This window comes from Peromyscus leucopus, chromosome 4 (assembly GCF_004664715.2).
Source record: "Peromyscus leucopus breed LL Stock chromosome 4, UCI_PerLeu_2.1, whole genome shotgun sequence".
NCBI classification, from domain to species: Eukaryota; Metazoa; Chordata; class Mammalia; order Rodentia; family Cricetidae; genus Peromyscus; species Peromyscus leucopus.
In genome coordinates, this window is record NC_051066.1 from 66716646 (window position 1) to 66735179 (window position 18534).

At 44.4% G+C, this 18534-nt stretch overlaps 1 protein-coding gene across 14 annotated transcripts in view; it reads left to right on the top strand.

Moving 5' to 3' along the window:
- The window catches only part of Celf1 (CUGBP Elav-like family member 1), an 83748-nt gene extending 67792 nt beyond the window's left edge, over positions 1-15956 (top strand). For 3 of the 14 annotated variants that reach the window (XM_028878851.1, XM_028878849.1, XM_028878843.2), the window contains 7 exons: positions 1843-1918; positions 3470-3598; positions 4684-4794; positions 6000-6185; positions 8694-8837; positions 9748-9914; positions 13031-15956. In XM_028878851.1, the coding sequence (XP_028734684.1) occupies positions 1843-1918; positions 3470-3598; positions 4684-4794; positions 6000-6185; positions 8694-8837; positions 9748-9875 (774 nt within the window). In that variant the 3' untranslated portion in view covers positions 9876-9914; positions 13031-15956. Of the gene's footprint in view, positions 1-1842; positions 1919-3469; positions 3599-4680; positions 4795-5999; positions 6186-8693; positions 8838-9747 lie in introns of all 14 variants that reach the window. The other 11 variants (XM_028878841.2, XM_037204951.1, XM_028878850.2 and 8 more) reach the window with 8 other exon arrangements.
- The last annotated feature ends 2578 nt before the right edge of the window (positions 15957-18534 follow it).

Consider the following 18534-nt stretch of genomic DNA (forward strand, 5'->3'; position numbering starts at 1 on the left):
TTATTAAAATTGTGAGACACACAGGAAAAGGGCATCTTTCAGCATAGTAGCACATTACTATAGTTCTAGTGCTTGGGGGTCCATGGCAGGAAGATGATGAGTTCTAGGTCAGCCTGTGATGCACAGTGAGTTCATGGCCAGACTGAAACCTTCTCTTCTTTGAGTCTGTAAATGGTGAAATCTCAAGTCTGTATGGCTAGTTTGGAAATGTGCATATAGAAATAACTACTGCAGTCATTTGTTCTTTATTCTTTCAGATACTAATTCTGTGTGGAAGCAGGGAAGATAATAGTTCTGTTGGCCCATTATTAGTTTAAATATTAAGGCAAATCCATGTAAAAAAGTGAAGGGATAGGTTACAGGGTCTGGGAAAGGTGAAGCACAGTCCAACGGTGTTCTCTGGAGAACTCTGTTCGGTCTACCTCCAGCATCCAGGATTCAAGAACCAAGAGAGCCAAGAACCAAGAGAGCCGGCCCATCCGGATCTTGGGTCTTCAGGGGTCCTGTCTTGGCTCCGCCTTGTAGGCGTGACAGTTAGCAAAGCCTCCATGGGAGTAGTACTTCCAGGTCAAAGCTAGAACAGCTACCCTACCCACTACAGCCCGTACTGAGTTCTAATTAACCTGATGCCCACTGTTTTCCCTATTTCTTAAATCTTAGAACTACCAATTTATTCTAACTAGCATGTCTTTAAAATTAGGTAAGAAAAGAGGAAAGATTATTCTATATATTTCAATAGATTAAGTTATTTCTTAGTGCCAGGAACATTGTTTATATGTTTGGAGATACTGTAGTTTTCCACCAGAATAATGCTTTGAAAATGATCTCTAGCCAGGTGTGGTGGTGCACGCCTTTAATCCTGGCACTCAGGGCGACAGAGGAAGGCGGATCTCTGAGTTTGAGGCCAGCCTAGTCTACATAGTGAGTTCAAGGACAGCTAGAGCTACATAAAAGAGAGACCCTGCTTGGTCTACACATGCTTGCACATGCACACCGCGTGCACACATACATACAAGAAATACTAAAATAAGATCCAATATGATAATTTAAAATAGTTAAGTGGGGGGCTGGAGAGATGGCTCATTGGTTAAGAGCACTTGTCTGTTCTTCCAGAGGACCCGAGTCCAATTCCCAGCACCCACGTGACACCTCACAACTGCCTGTAACTCCAAAATCTGACACCCTCACACAGACATATGCAGACAAAACACCAATGCACATAAAATAAAAATAAAATAAATTAAAAAATAAAATAAAAATAGTTAAGTGGAAGGCTGGGTGTAATGGTATATACCTTTAATCCCAGCTCTAAGGAGTCAGATGCTGGTAGAGCTCTGAATTCAGGGCTAGCCTAGTCTACATTTTGAGTTCGAGGCCAACTAGGGCTAAATGGTTTGAACCTGTCTCATACAACACCAAAGTAATAATAAAATAAACTAGTTAGTGGTTGTAACCTAAAGAATATGATGTGTTGGCCTTACTGGGAGAACATGGGAGAGAAAGAAAGAAACTAGAAATGGCCTCTAACTCCTGAGGTGTACCAGCGCTTGCACCTCGGTTATTTCTTTGTGCTGTTTTTGTTCTTTGCTGTGCTGCATTCTGCTGCCCAGAGACTTGAGCTTAACTCACTGTCTAGTGAACAGTCTTCTGGGCCGGGCTTTGGTGTGTTGCTCTTGTCGCATGTAGTCGTTAGGCTTGCATTTCTGTTGGCTTGGGATCTGTCTTTGACTTCCTTCTCTCTGGGGGCCTCTGCACTCTTGCTTTGCTGTGCTGTAGAGTTATCCCAGATGCAGAACCAGCCCTCACTCTCACTCTTGTTCTGTTTTTTGGTGTAATGTCTAGCTTTATTTGCAGCTCCTTCAGCAGACTGCCTCCTCTGGGAACCTCAACACCCTGAGCAGCCTCCACCCAATGGGAGGTAAGTGCTTCACTGCTGCAGAGGAGCAGCAGCGCATGGGCCAGCAGACGGCTGTCTCCGTCTGAGAGCTTTGCACCATTTCTGCCAAACCTTTCCACTCCTTACCTAAGGTGACTATCTAGGACTCAAAATCTCTCATCTCTGTTATGTAGCCTTGTTGATGCCACATTGCTCTGAAGTTGTCTGGTGTACTAAATTCTAAGTCCCTGTTGGGGAAGGGAAACGGCCAAGAGCCCTATATAATAATGAAGTAACAATCAGTGACTTTGTGTAAATACCTACCCAAAGCTGCTAGAACCAAGGAGTTTTTGTGTTTCTGAATCATGCTGTTGTTGTTACTATTAAGATGCATGAAACACTGTCTCAAAAACAACAAAAAAATGCATGGAAAATGTAGATTATAAATAACATGGTTTGTAGCAAATGAAGTTCTAAAGACAGACATGAGCCACAGGCTGACAGAAAAGTCTGAGTAGACAGAATGTGAGTAGTCCCTTAGTAGCCTGCGCCTGTACCCTATGCAGCAGGGTACAGCTAATCATACACTTTGAGAAAGAGGGGCATGTTTGGTGAACTGCATTTTGAAGTGTTGATAGTGATTAGTTTTGTCCTAGGGGATTTTTTTTCTATGTTTTGGGAAAATTATTAAATTGTAATGTATGGTGTTTTTACTTTTGTCCATTTCCTGTCCTGATAGTATATGTCCTCTAGTAAAATGCTTTACAAAATCCACAGCACAGGGTTTCTCTGTGTGGTTTTGGTGCCTGTCCTGGATCTCTTTTTGTAGACGAGATTGGCCTCGAACTCACAGAGATCCGCCTGCCTCTGCCTCCCAAGTGCTGGGGTCAAAGGCATGCAATACCACTTCCCGGCTTGGTTTTGGTTTTGTTTTGTTTGTTTTTTAGCTTTTTTGAGACAGGGTTTCTCTATGTAATCAAATTTGTTAATTTGTTTTTAACTCTGTATTACTAAGGTTTTACTTACAATTCTTCCCTCACATTATTTTTCTGCCTTCTTCTGATGATTAATTTACTGTTACAGTGGCAATGTTTTCTTTATTCCTTCTCCTATTACTGTTCTTTCCTGTTACTCCCATGGGAGCCTTCTAGATCTCCGTTCCCTGCTTCTTGAGTACACTTATGTGTATGTAAGGGGGACTTTTTTTTTACTGTGGCTTTTGGCACTGTTCCTTTGAGCTCCTGGCCCCATGATAGGTCACAGGTTTTGTCCCACCTCTGTATTAGTGCTCGTTTGGAGTGCTATTGCTATTGGATTAACAAGCTCTAGGTTTCTTCTCCTTTCCTCCCTGCTGAGGAGAGAACCCAAGACCTGGTGCATGGTAATATGTGCTATACCACTGAATTAGAACCCTGGCATTTTAAATTTTATTACTAGATCTTTTGGATCCCTGTAGTATATTATGGAAAATACAGAAAATAAGTATATTCTTACATAGGATAGTTCCTCTTTGTCTGGGACGTTTTTAAGCATTGCTGAAATAAATGTTGGACACCTAATCTGCTGACTGATGTCTTTTTCTGGATATTTCAGGGTTAAATGCAATGCAGCTACAGAATTTGGCTGCACTAGCTGCTGCAGCTAGTGCAGCTCAGAACACACCAAGTGGTACCAATGCCCTCACTACATCCAGCAGTCCCCTCAGCGTACTCACCAGTTCAGGTAAGGGGCCAACAGGGAGCATTGTGTTTCTTGGACAGGTCCTCTTTGAAGGCTCGCAGGGGTGGGATGTCATCTTGCTGGGTGGTATTACGAACAAAGATTCAAAGGTCTTGGTCTGTGTGTCTCCCCTTACCTCACCCCTTTTATTTTTTTTGAGACAGGATCTCTGTCTGTGTGAGTCCTGGCTGTCCTGGACTTGTTGTGTAGACCAGGCTGGCCTTGAACTCAAAAGAGATCCTTTCCTCTGCCTCCCAAGTGCTGGGATCAAAGATTTGTGGATCACACACTTTTTAGGTTTTTTATTTGTTTTTGCTCTTCATAAAAAAATTTTAAATTATTGAGGCAGGAGAGGTGCTTCAGTGGTTAACAGCATGTACTGGTCTTTCAGCAGACCTGAGCTTGGTTCTTAGCACCCACAGTAAACAACTCACAACAGCCTGTAACTCCAGAGGATTCAACTTCCTTTTTTTTCTACCCTCTGTCAGCCTATATTCACATGTATTTATATTTTTACACAGCTACACATCTATACAATTTAAAATAATTTTTTTGTTTGTTTTTTTTGTTTTGTTTTTTTGGTTTTTTGAGACAGGGTTTCTCTGTGTAGCTTTGGAGCCTATCCAGGAACTTGCTGTGTAGACCAGGCTGGCCTTGAACTCACAGAGATCTGCCCTGACTCTGCCTCCTGAGTGCTGGGATTAAAGGTGTGCACCACCATCACCTGGCTAAAATAAAAATTTTAAATGATATTACACATGCGTGTGTGTGTGTGTGTGTGTGTGTGTGTGTGTGTGTGTGTGTGTTCATTTGTGACTGTGAGAATGTGCACATGCCACATTACCTATATAGCAGTCAGAGTACAACTTATAGCAGATGATTCTTTCCCCCTTGTGGGCCCAGAAATGGAGCTCAGGTCCTTAGGGTGATGGCCAAGCACCTTTACCCACGGAACCACTCTCAGATGTTATTTCTGTGATTCAGTGAATTACTGAAATAGAAGAGTTAGGTAGGATCGCTCTTGTGCTTTGGTTCCTGTTGACAAGAAAAGGCAAGTGATGATTTAACTCCTCAATTTCTAATAGCAGGGTCTTCACCGAGCTCCAGCAGCAGTAACTCTGTCAACCCCATAGCCTCACTTGGAGCCCTGCAAACATTAGCCGGAGCAACAGCTGGTCTCAACGTTGGCTCTTTGGCAGGTAATGGGCAGCCCCTGGTTATCATCCAGCTACTTTATAAATGGCACATCATAAACTAACCCAGTACCTGTTGGATAAATTGCCTTGGCCCAAGAGAAGTTAGGAATAACCAGGGTTTTGTCAGACTCTGCTGCTTAGCTAATTGTAACCTTGGACCACCATTCTAATAGTCATTTTCTTATCCATAGAGTAATGGAATACTTTGAAGTGTTCTTAAGATGCCAGGTGGTGGTAGCACACGCCTTTAAATCTCAGCACCGGGGAGGCAGAGGCAAGCGGATCTCTACGAGTTTGAGAATAGCCAGGGCTACACAGAGAAACTCGGTCTTGAAAAGAAGCAAAAAACAAACAAACAAAAAAAAAAGCTAAATGAGCAGCTGGAGAGATGGTTCAGCTGTTAAGAGCACCAGCTACTCTTCCAGAAGGCCTGGTTTGATTCCCAGCATCCACATGATGGGTCACAACTCGCTGTAACTCCAATCCCAGAGGATCTGACATCCTTTTCTGGCCTTCATAGCACCACATATATGGTGTACAGTCATATGTACAGGCAAAGCACCCACACAAAATTTTAAAATACAAAATAACCTTTTATGAAGATGATGTTAAATGAGCCAGGTGGTGGCAGCAGTGCAAACCTTTAATCCCAGCACTCGGGAGGCAGAGGCAGATTGATTTCTGAGTTTGAGGCCAGCCTGGTCTACAGAGTGAGTTCCTGGTCAGCCAGGGCTACACAGAGAAACCCTGTCTTAAAAAACCAACCAACCGATAAATGAGAATGAGAACATAGGCAAAGGGCTAATGAGCACACTTAGTTCAGTGCCTGCCATACAGAACATGCTCAGTAAATGTTGAGTGCTATTTTAATGATAGCATTTACTCACATCTTAAAAGTCCCTGGTTGTGGGGCTGATTTTACATATTCCAGCTTTGTATGAAGAAGATGAAAAACAGGTATAGGCATTTGTGAATGGTGTCAGTCCTTCCATGTGCTAGAAAACAGTAATGAGGAGAGCAGTGAGGGCTGTGAATTTTTTCATGTTCACATAAGCATCGAAGCCTGGTGAAGTGTCCTGAAATGGGACCACTCAGATGAATAGACTAACTCAGCTGGGAGGGTCAATTTTCTAGTAACTTAAGTATATCTGTCTTTAGCATCAATTGAATCTTTCCAATATATTAACCTCGTTCTTCCCCCAACAAAGGAATGGCTGCATTGAATGGTGGTCTGGGCAGCAGTGGCCTTTCCAACGGCACTGGGAGCACTATGGAGGCCCTCACCCAGGCATACTCTGGGATCCAGCAGTACGCTGCCGCGGCACTCCCCACTCTGTACAACCAGAACTTATTGACACAGCAGAGTATTGGTGCTGCTGGAAGCCAGAAGGAAGGTGAGTGCCCCAGAATTGAAGTCGAGGTGTGGAGAAACAGTATAGGTGGCCGGGCTAACCTCTGCCCAGCCAAGGCAAGGACAGACTGAGAAAGACTGTGAAGTGTAGTGCTTTTGCAGTTTGGGGTGGGGGATCAGGACCCTAGAGATCCTCTTAGGATGGAGCTTAGTTTTTAATGAAAGAAAGGAACAGACAGTGTAAGTATTGCATCTGATCATTTGACAGGAATCTTCAGTTAGGAAGTCTTCTGTGGGTTATGAATCTGTCAGAGGATTGTCTTAAGTATTCCTTTTAGGATATCATTTGACGCCTTTCTATCTGATTAATCTATGTCCTACATGAGACACTGAGATGTGATGAGATAGAGTGATATAGTCAGTAGGTTTCATGGAGTGAGAAATGTGTCCTTTAATATGAATTATATTAAATTTAGAAGAGACTTTCTAGACAGTGTTCCTGCTAGCACCTTAGTATTTGGGTTTTTACTGGGTTTCTATAACTACAACTTGATAAGGTTTAGGCACTAATGGAAAAAAAACAAACAAACAAACAAGTGTCCGTTTTGGCTTTCGTGTGTGAACTAGTGTTAAGAGACCTAGAGGATATGAGGAAGCACACCAAGTGTGTGTAGGAGGAAGAGGAGTAGATGTGAGGAAGCACACCAAGTGTGTGTAGGAAGAAGAGGAGTAGATGTGAGGAAGCACACCGAGTGTGTGTAGGAGGAAGAGGAGATGATGTGAGGAAGCACACCGAGTGTGTGTAGGAGGAAGAGGAGATGATGTAAGGAAGCACACCGAGTGTGTGTAGGAGGAAGAGGAGATGATGTGAGGAAGCACACCAAGTGTGTGTAGGAGGAAGAGGAGATGATGTGAGGAAGCACACCAAGTGTGTGTAGGAGGAAGAGGAGATGATGTGAGGAAGCACACCGAGTGTGTGTAGGAGGAAGAGGAGATGATGTGAGGAAGCACACCGAGTGTGTGTAGGAGGAGAGAGATGTGAGAAGCACGAGTGTGTGAGGAAGAGGAGATGATGTGAGGAAGCACACCGAGTGTGTGTAGGAGGAAGAGGAGATGATGTGAGGAAGCACACCGAGTGTGTGTAGGAGGAAGAGGAGATGATGTGAGGAAGCACAATAAGTGTGTGTATAGGAGGAAGAGGAGATGATGTGAGGAAGCACACCAAGTGCGTGTGTAGGAGGAAGAGGAGATGATGTGAGGAAGCACACCGAGTGTGTGTAGGAGGAAGAGGAGTAGTGGCACAAAGATGGCAAGTGCGTGTGCATGGACCTGGAGGCAATAAAGGGTGTGTGGCTTGAGAATGAATGGCTGGATTGTTACTTATTGTCTTAGTCACCTTCATTAGAAAATCACCTTGTAAGTAATGTGTTAAGCATAGGTCCATTTAAAAATGTCCTCTTCTTTTTACTGGGATGCAGTCCACTAGAAACTCTTGTAGCACCCCACTGTTACTTGCTGCTCCGGTCCTGCCAATGGCACTACCAGTCTGTCTGTCTGCCCTTTAGTATCCAGGCACAGTTGTGAAACCTAATTTTTTTTGGGGGGGGGTGGAGGTGGGGGGCTTTCAAGACAGGGTTTTTCTTTGTAATAGCCCTGGCTGTCTTGGAACTCACTCTGTAGACCAGGCTGGCCTCTGCCTCCCAAGTTCTGAGGTTAAAGGCATGTACCACCCACCACCTCTGTGCTTTGAAACCTAATTTTTGTTTTACTTGTTTTTGTTTTTGAGGCAGGGTGGTCTTACTATGCAGCCCAGGCAGACCTTGAATTTGTTGAGATCCTCCTATCTCAGCCTCCTGAGTGGTAGGATTACAGGCTGAAACTTGTTTTGACTATAGAACCCATTTTACCCCCTTTTCCTTATTCCCTTGTGGGTTAGCTTTCAGTTTTACTACTGTACATGCAGATCCACCTTCTTTCAATCCCTGTATACTGTCTCTGGCAAGGCGTGACTTTAACATCTTTCTGTGAAACAAAAATAGTGATGCACACCTTTAATCCCAGCACTTGGGAGGCAAAGGCAGGCGGATCTCTGTGAGTCTGAGGCCAGCAGCCGGGTGTACATAGTTCTAGGACAACCATAGCTACAATGAGACCCTATTTTGAAAAAACACTACTTTAATCCCAGCACTTGGAAGGAGAGGTGGATCATGAGAAGGTGGATCAAGAGAAGGTGGATCATGAGTTCAAGGACAGCCAGAGCTGTTATACAGAGAAACCTTGTCTCAAAAACAAAATAAAACAAAAAAGAAAAACAAAATACCAAAAGACATCTTTCCATGAGATGCCTCATGGCTGTATGCAAGAGGAGAAATCTAATCTCGGAATTTCTGCTAGGTTTCCTGCCTTGTGTTTAGAGAATCTGTTTAGTTCCCCTCAAAGAATAAATTTGTTGATTTTGCTAGTGTTGGTATAGATGGGAATGAGAGACTCTTGGCTCTGGCTGATAAGCATACTTAACACTGATACTTTTCCAATCATCGGATATTTGAAGGTCCAGAGGGAGCCAACCTGTTCATCTATCACCTGCCCCAGGAGTTTGGAGACCAGGACCTGCTGCAGATGTTTATGCCCTTTGGGAATGTCGTGTCTGCCAAGGTTTTCATAGACAAGCAGACCAACCTGAGCAAGTGTTTTGGTATGTTGGCTTCTCTTTTGGTGTCAGAATGGGATGAAATATTTTGCCACTGAGAAAGAAAGGAGCTGCTGACAAAAATCAGAGAAAGCTTTTTTTTTTTTTTAATAAGATTATTTATTTTTGCCAGCCGTTGGTGGCATGCACCTTTAATCCCAGCACTTGGGAGGCAGAGGCAGTCAGATCTCTGTGAGGCCAGCCTGGGCTACAGAGCAAGATCCAGGAAAGGCGCAAAGCTACACAGAGAAACCCTGTCTCGGAAAAAAAAAAGATTTTTTTTTATTATTATTATTATTATTATTATTATTGTTTTTTTTTTTTTTTTTTTTTTTTTTTTGAGACAGGGTTTCTCTGTGTAGCTTTGTGCCTTTCTTAGAACTCACTCTGTAGCCCAGGCTGGCCTCAAACTCACAGAGATACGCCTGCCTTTGCCTCCCAAGTGCTGGGATTAAAGGCATGCGCCACCACCGCCCAGCTGATTATTTTTTATGTACAAAACATTCTGCCTCTATGTATGTATGCCTGCACCAGTAGAGGGCACCAGATCTCATTACAGATGGCTGTGAGCCACCACGTGGTTGCTGGGAATTGAACTCAGGACCTTTGGAACAGCAGGCAGTGCTCTTAACCTCTGTGCCATCTCTCCAGCCCCCAAAAGCTGCTTCGGGGTTTGACCTGAGCCAATCATATGACCTCTTTGAGCGTCACTTTTCTCTGAGTCGGAGGGGGTGATTTCTGCTCACAGCGCTGGTCCAGAGGTGGTACCACTGGGAACCTACTTGTTTTCATGTTGATATTTTTCTAGAATTGTCATCCCTGCTGAGAACAATTGAGATTTGAGACTAACATACAAGATAACGTCTTGCATAAGGAGGACTTAGTCTCTCACCTAGGTTTCTGCTTGGACACACAGGTTTTGTAAGTTATGACAATCCTGTCTCAGCTCAAGCTGCCATCCAGTCCATGAACGGCTTTCAGATTGGAATGAAGAGGCTTAAAGTGCAGCTCAAACGTTCCAAGAATGACAGTAAGCCCTACTGAGCGTGCTCCCCTCTCAGACTGGAGTGAGAAGATCTTCTGGTAAGTGGGGGAGGAGCACCCTTAATCATTCGAAGCCCTAAGGCTGTGTGTTGACAGCCCTGGACCCTGATCCCTGCCACTCTCGCAGGCACAGCTTGCCCTGAAGACTCAGCTACTGCCTTCTGTGGGAGTGTCGCTTCGTACAGAGGACAAGTTTGTGCTTTGGTTTCCAGTGTTTTACTTTGGAGTTTAGGTGCCATATCCTGAGGGGTTTTTTGTTTTGTTTTGTTTTTGTTTCTTTTCCCTTTATTTAAAGTTTGCTGTGTTTGTAACCAGTATGTTGAGAAGGACCAACACCAACCAGTCCACCCTGAGGAAGGGGGAAATGGTTTAAAAGATGATCAGAATGTGCCCCAAACCACCGGAAGAGAGAGTACTGAGCAGAACAGAAAGTTGATTTCCCACAAATCTCTTTCCCTGTGTGCGAGGGTGGGCAAGATCTAATGAGCTACAGGGGCAGAGTGGGTGAGGTAGCTTGGCATCTAGACCCCTTCATAAACCAGCTGCTCTCCGTGGAAATGCTAAGCTCCTGCCACCCATTTTCCTGATTTTTGTCCTGGATTTTTGACCTTCTTTCCTAAAAGGGGGTCAGCAAGTCTCAGTAAATAAAGTACTTCTTCATTTAGCCTGAAATATGCAAAGAACAGGGAGATACTCATTACTAGCCATCCCAGCTCACCATTGGTATTGTATTGCCCTGCCTGGCTGGTGGTTCTTTGGGCAAAGCAAAGAGGTCATTTTTAGTTTGAGTGTGAAGTTAGAAGGAAGCATGGCTCATTTCCAACAGTTTATTTTGAAGAAAGTCTATGGAAGTTCACCACAGCAAAGAATATTGCCTCCTTCCCCACCACAATTTCCTCTTGAGGGCAAATCTAAGAAGCTCTTGCAGCATCTAGCCAGCAAGGGTACTGTTCACAGGCAGAGCAATCAGAAACCAGGAGGAGGGCCCTGCTTCTTGATGGACCTGAGTCAAGGTCTCTTGAGGCCAGGATGCTGTATTTGAGCAGAGCCTAGTATTCAGGAGGGTGCAGAAGTGCACGCTGGCCTCTTGGATGAAGGTGTCCCAGAGGTTGAGTTCCCACAGGGGTCTGACAAGCCTCCCCTAGAGACAGAAGAGAGTACAGGACGTTTACAGGCTCCATGTGGGTTTAGTGTTCATTTACCTCAGTATTAGTCCATGTTCATTTTGTCATCATGCTTACAGTTAGCTTTCTGCTGCCCTTCACCAATCTTAACTCCAGTGTTTGCCAGTGTCCCACACAGCCTCTGGGCTCTACTTCTGCTCCAAGAAATACTTTTGGGAATGTGCATCTGAGCAGAGGTAGCCCCATAAGCTTAAGACTCTCAGCCACAGCCAGGGCTTGGGTTCCTGGGTCCTTGGAAGCTTAAACCTCACAAGTTAAAAGTCTTGACTCCTAGCAACAGAGATTAAAAGAAAGGGGCTAGCCTGTTTTTAAGTCAGATGGGGACACTTCTGTTTATCATGCTGTCCCTGGATGTATAGACAGGGACTGACCATCCTGCTGTTGTACAGGTAGTCGTTAGTGTTGGATTATCCCATTGAAACTGGGACAGCTGTTCTCTTCTCATAGTGATAAGTTGGGTCTATTGTCCTCTTAAGAAACATGAAATAATACACTTCTTAAACTGAACCACGTAAACTTGAATTCTGCGAAATGGGAGAAGAGTGTCCTGTGCTTCAAGATAAAACTGTTCTAAAGGCTTCCAGGGTAATGATGGGATTTTTTTTTAAATAAATGCAAAAATAAAAAATAAAAATAAAAAAACTTTAAAAAAAAAAAAGAAAGAAAATGCTAGGTTGGGCAGGCACTGTTCTGAATCCCAACCAGCTGGAACAAGAATGTCGTTTCTATTTTTATAGAAGTTTTATACAGCTCCGGGGTGGAGAATATTTATTACCTAAATTATATCTCTGGAAAAGGCCAGGATTTTGTAGAATCCAGAATGTGATTGTTGTACACACGGGGTGCTGTGTATGATTGAAACTACTGACTTTCTGTGACCGTTGCAGCCCAGGTAACCTGTCCAAGGGGAAGGCTAACATTAATGCTGTGAATCGGCAGAGGCGAGAGCTGTGCTCCACAGGGTCTGCAGCGCTGTGCTCCTAACCAGAAATTCTATTCTGTCTTCCCTACTTTCTCTCTCCCATTCTACCATTTGTCCACAGAGTTGTCCTGGGCTCTAGGAAACGACCTTATGAAACTACCTTCCTAATGATATTAGAGGCAGAGGTGTGACCCCAAACTTCATACCTACTTGTGGCTCTAAAAGGAGCAGTTGCCCCAGCAGGCTCATGGTGTGCTCAGGCAGCCAGCCAGCTGGGGAGACCATGCACTTCTCTTCTCCCCCTTCGCCCAGTTCCTAAGCACAGCAGGAGCACTGTCCTTGAGCACAGTTCTCTCCTCAGGCCAAAGATGGTTTTGTTGAAGAAGCTGCTCCCTGTAAGTCTTGATGTGGAAGGGCTCAGCTCGGAGTGGAGACTGAAGTGAAGTCTTAAGCGGTCCATTTCTGTTGTGTAGAGGGAGCTTTCACTTCCAGTGTTTTCTGCTGTAGTTTTGTTTCTTGGATTCTATCATGCCATTGATTTGCCTTCACTGCAGCCCGACCGCTATGTCCTGGGTTCCACACGAGTGGCCAGGGCCTATGTGGAAGCTTAGGGCTTGGATTTCTGGGATCAAAGGGCCATCCAAGACTGAACAAGAAACTGGCCTTCTACCCTAAATAATCTCCCTTCTGCTCTAGTCAGCATCTTTTGTTTCCTCTCCCTTTGGGTCTTGCCAGGTAGTGGGAAAGAGGCTGAGGCCTTCTTACCCCCAGAGACTGTCTTGATGTGTTAGGTGCTTTGCAGGAAATCCAAGCCTTAGGTTCCCTTCTGTCTCTGGCAGTTGGATGTTCTCTTGGTGTCCTCCATGTCCTTTTGAACTTTCCCCTGTGTCCATTGTTAGCATGTGCAAAAGTCCCTGTCATCCCCCCCGCCCTTCCCCGCCTCCTCATTTCAGGGCTGCATACAGTGAGTGTCCCGCTCTCCCTCTCTGTTTGGATGTACTGCTCTGTGTAACTCAGTGGGTCTCCCTCTTTCTGGTTTGTTTTTCTAGATTCCTGCCGTTTGTTCATCGTTGTGCCTAAAGCATGTCGATGTGGCGTCAAGTACATCGTCCAAACCCTGTCTCTTCAGCTTCTCTGATGCTTGAACTCTCACCTTTGACCTTGTGTTGACCTTTGATGCTGATGTGTATTTTATTATGTTTGTTTCTTTCCTTGTTTTTTCTTTTTTCTTTCTTTTTTTTTTTCCCTTTTGTGCTGCCAAAATTGGTTTTGCTAGAACGACTGCTGAAGGGAAAAATATTTAAACTTGCATTTGAATATAAAAAAAAATCTATTTTTCTAGAACTTCATAAGATAACCACTTGATTTTGTGATTCCGATTCTTTGTAACTGTCTCAGAGCAGCCCTACTAGCACATGCCGCGTGGTGTTTGTCCCTGTGAACACACAGCCAGTCCGCTTCCAGGCTTCGTCCCCTGTGTGCTTAGTTTAAAGACAACTTTGAAATAAACAATGAAATAAACGATGTCACTAAAATCTTTGAGGCTCCTGAACACATTTTGCTGACATAGTTTTGGGGCGTGAGGAGACCGCATGTGTTATTATTAATTTTTGTTTTTCTGAGTTCTCAACTGCAGAAAACACCTGAAACACAACACCCCCACTCGTTCGCTTTTCACTGAGGCTGAGGTTTGGTCCCCAGCTAGCTTTTTGTTTTCCTTTTGTGGTTCTTCCTGAAGCAGCCCTGCAGGGAAACCCTAGGGCCCCTTTTCCCTCCCTCTCAGCTCAACCAGCTCACATCCATGCTTATTCCTACAGTCTCCACAGCAAAATGTGATGCTTTGAAATTTTTGGGGGTTTTGTATTGTTTTTGCCTTTTTGTTTTGAATTTCCCCTTTCCTACTAAGATTATGCCCAGAAAAGACAAGTTGTGCATGTTTCCTGCTGTTTCTTCACACCTTCGTATGTATCACCTTCACCTCTCTGTTTTCTATAGTTTGTGCAAAAACTGACTGATTTAAAGGGGTTTCAAAGAAGATGTTTTAAATTGTTATGGGGTTGATATTTTTTTCTCAAGATTGTATTGTTTTATTTGAAGTGGCAACTTTCTCCTCTATTGCCCTTAGAGTGTTTGCCTGTGCACTTAGACTGTCACTCTTTATGGCCTCCAGGTCTCGGTGGGGCATCCAGGAGGCTGGCTGCTCTGCTCAGGGAGTCCAGGGGGGGCTGGAGAGGAGAAAGTAAAACCAAAGGTGGCTGTGGGTAGGCAGGAGGCCTAGCACAGAAGGCTCAATCACAGAGGAGGGGGTGCTGTGCTCCTAACTACCCGCAGGAAGCCGTCTGCACACTGAGTGGCAATACACCTGCCTGCTCTTTCCCTAGGTGACAAGCACAATAAATACTACAGTCTTCACACTGTTTACAGCCCTGGGCACCAACCACCCCACACTGGCTCTTCACTGTGGCTCTGCTCTTACTCAGCTAGTAGACTTGGGGTAAGGGCAAGAATTTGTTATTAAATTAGGTGAAGAGCCAAATAGCTACTGTCTGCGGGTGCCAGGCCAGCCAGTTCTTTGGTTTCCTAAGGGAAACTTACCCTCTTCTCTTGTAGCACCGTCCAGCCTCAGGGTCTTGGGGACTTGGAAGAATGTGAGTAGGAGAGGGGCTAGAGGAAATGAGTAGACAGGGATGGGTCTGTGAAGAGCAGAGGCAGCAGGGAGGGTTTTTGACAGATCCCACTGAGACATGAGCACTGCTGGGAGGGAGAGTGGAAGCAAGGTTGTCCAGGGAAGGGTGGCAAGGTGCAGCAAGGGATGGGGGTGGGCTATTGAAGCACTGACTAGCATCATCTACGCCAGGTGATGAACAGACGCCAGCAGAATGTCTGCTCTGGGACCCCCACAGGTTGCCCAATATATTATGCTTAAGGCCATCTTACTAGGAAGAAAAGGCAGCCAAGTGGAGGACGCCTATAGATAGGCTGCTGGATGTCCTGGAAGGGGTGGTGTGGGATGGGATGGAGCCAGAGCCCTAGCCTGAGCCTGCTGTGTGCCCCACAGTCTGATTGCACAGAGCCGCCTCTGTCGGCAGGAGGCGCTGAGGCTCCCCTCTGTGTATTGAGAAGCTGTGTTTGCCAATATATTTTGCTTTCAGTTCCAAGAGGAGCTCTGGGAAAACCTGTGGATAAAACCAAATGCCAAATGTTGGACATTGTTTCCTTTTCCTTTTCTCTCTGATTGTTTTAATTGTTCTGTAGTGGTTTTAATGGATTTGAGACCCTGGAGCGGCAGCTGCCTTTCTGATTTCCAGCTGCTTTTTGTGAATAATTTAAAAAGAAAAAAAAAAGAAACTTTACATTTTGGAGACAAACCTGTGTGAGTTTTTTATTGGTACAAACGTTGTATTTAACACTAGGGGTTTTGTACAGTTTTTTGCCTTTTCTACTAGAAAACAATGTAAAGTGATTTCACAATGTGAAGAGAAAAAATTGCCACTATGACCAAACGCACAGTCTGTTCTGCAGCAACAACGGGATTCAATCAACTCAAAGTCGTGATTCAGCCGTAGAAATGCTTTTCCTTGACCTTGTTTGAGCTTTCCTTTTTTCCTGTTTGATTTACAAAAGATGTCTTTTTTTTGTGTGTGTGAACTTGTGTTGTACTCTGTAGAAAATTATGGATTTTGCTTTAATGGTTTAAAAAAAAAAAAAGGGCAAGAAGAGCCCTTGTCGCTTTTCTTACCTAATCACAGTTTGTGTAGTGGATTAAAAAAAGAAAAAAAAGTTGTTAAAAGTTTGGAGCAAGGGAGTATGTGTTTAAAAGGACTCTCCTTCCTTTTTTTGTGTGTTTTTCCTTTCGTCCCAATGGGGAACCTAAATCTGTTTTAATTGCACAGACACACGGACAAAAAGTCATTTTGTATCTGCCAAGTGTGGTACCTTCCTTTGTTTATTTGCTATTAAACTGTTTGAGAAGAACTGATGTGTTCAGAGTTGTTGATTGCCGAGACCGGTGTGTGTGTTTCATGCTGGTATACCTGATGATGGTTCAGTTGAACCCACACAAAAGATCCTGAAGGAAAATACAGTTTTTCTCTAGAATACGACCTGCCTGACCTGTCTGCATGCTGCAAGGTAACATGGGAACACCTTGAAATGTTTTGGCATCATTAATTTTTGTTCTTCCTCTTCTTTAGTAATGGCTGCCGTACCACAGAACTGGTTCAGACCAGCTCTTGCTGGAGTTCCTCCTCCATAACTACTGATGGCCTATGTGAATCCTTTTCTCCAAGCCTTCAGTCTCCAGTCCCAAAAGTAGTTATATCAGGCTGGAGAGGTGACTCAGAGGTTAAGAACACTGGCTGCTCTTTCAGAGCTGCTGAGTTCAATTCCCAGCAACCACATGATGGCTCACAGCCATCTACAATAAGACCTGATGCTCTCTTCTGGCATGCAGGTTTACACGCAGAGCACTCATTTTTTAAAAAAAAGTAGTTATAGCTTTAAGATATCTTTTTTGGTTTTAATCCAGCACTTCTTTGTGAGTTCGAGGCCAGCCTACCAAGTGAGCTCTAGCTATGTCTCGAAGATATCTTTTTTGGTTTTGAGACAGGGTTTCTCTATGTAGCCCTGGCTGTCCTGGAACTCACTCTGTAGCCCAGGCTGGCCTTGAACTCACAGAGATCCGCCTGCCTCTGCCTCCTGAGTGCTGGGATTAAAGGCGCCAGAGAGATGCCTCCACGTCTACAAACACTTGGTCGTACAGAGGACCCTGATGCCATTTCCAGCATCCACACAGGAGCTCACCACCCTCTGTGCCTAATTCTGGTTCCATGTGATCTGACTACCTCTTCTGACATCTGTGGGAACCAGGCATATGTGGGGCGGGGCGGGGGGGGGTGTAGGCATATGTACACACAAGCAGCCAAAAACACTTAATACCCATAAACATAAACAAATCTAATAAGCCAAGTGGTGTTAGCCCACATCTTTAATTCTAGCTCTCAGGAGGCAGAGGTAGGTGGATCTCTGTGAGTTCAAAGCCAGCCTAGTCTATGGAGCAAGTTGTAGGATAGCCAGGGCCACACTGAGAAACAATGTCTTGAAAAAACAAACAAACCATTAAGGGCAAGTGTGATAGCTCACACCTTTAACCCCAGCATTATGAGTCTGAAATCAACCTGATCTACGAGTTCCATGCCAACCAGAGCTACGCAGTGAGACCCAGTCTCAAAATAAATAAATACACATTAGATAAAACAAGAGCTGGGGGCTGGAGAGATGGCTCAGTGGTTAAGAGCACTGACTGCTCTTCCAAAGGTCCTGAGTTCAATTCCCAGCAACCGCATGGTGGCTCACAACCATCTATAATGAGATCTGGTGCCCTCTTCTGGTGTGCAGACATACATGCAGGCAGAACACTGTATACATAATAAATCTTTCAAGGAAAAAAAAGCTGGGCAGGATATCTAGTAGAGAAATACCCCAGAGGATCCTTGACTCCCACAGTTGGTGGCACTTTTGGGGGGAACAATAAATAGTGACTAGTAATTCCCTTCAACATCGAAACAGCCAAAGGAGACAGGGCTGTAGTCCTCTGGGGGATGGGAGAGATGGTATGAGTGCCACAGGGCCTCCCAAATCTATCCTCATTGGAGCTGCCGTCACTGCAGCTGTATTTGCTTTTGAGACATTCCTCCCTGGTGGTAGTGAAGAGAAAGGGCTTGGGAACTGGTGGTCCAGTCTAATTCCGAGTGCCCCCACAGCACATTTTCTTTCTTTCTTTCTTTCTTTCTTTCTTTCTTTTTTTTTTTTTTTTTTTTTTTTTTTTTTTTTTTGAGACAGGGTTTCTCTGTGTATCTTTGGAGCCTTTCCTGGAACTCACTTGGTATCCCAGGCTGACCTCGAACTCACAGAGATCCGCCTGGCTCTCCCTCCCAGTGCTGGGATTAAAGGCATGCGCCACCACCGGCCCAGCGATCTTTCAAAATTCTTAAGCTTTTCAGGTAGAAATTATCCTTGATGACTTTGAGCAGTACCCTGACTATAGAGATCCGCCTGCCTCTGCCTCCCAGTGCTGGGATTAAAGGTGTGGGCCGCTGCCGCCTGGTTTAGCACAGTTGCTTTTAACTGACTTGTTAGTATGTAAATAGGGAGAGACAAAGAATACAGCCCAGGAATGATGTAAAGATGGAATATATAATGGGCTTTATGTGTTTCCCACATCACCTGACTGCAGCAAACGGTCCAACAAACATTAGCTATGGCAACTATCTGCAAACTCATATAAAGTTCTGGTTCTATTTTTACATTGTTGGGGATCAAACACAGGGCCTTATATGTCCTAGGTAAGCACTCTACCATTGAACTACATCCCCAACCTCAAACTTCTGATTTAAAAGCCAGGCATGGAAGTGTATGATGTTCATTTTAGCATTAGGGAGGCTGAGGAAGGCTCTTTTTATTTATTTATTTATTTATTTATTTATTTATTTATTTATTTTTGCCTTTTTGAGATGGAGTTTCTCTGTGTAATCTTGGCTGTCCTGGAACTCAT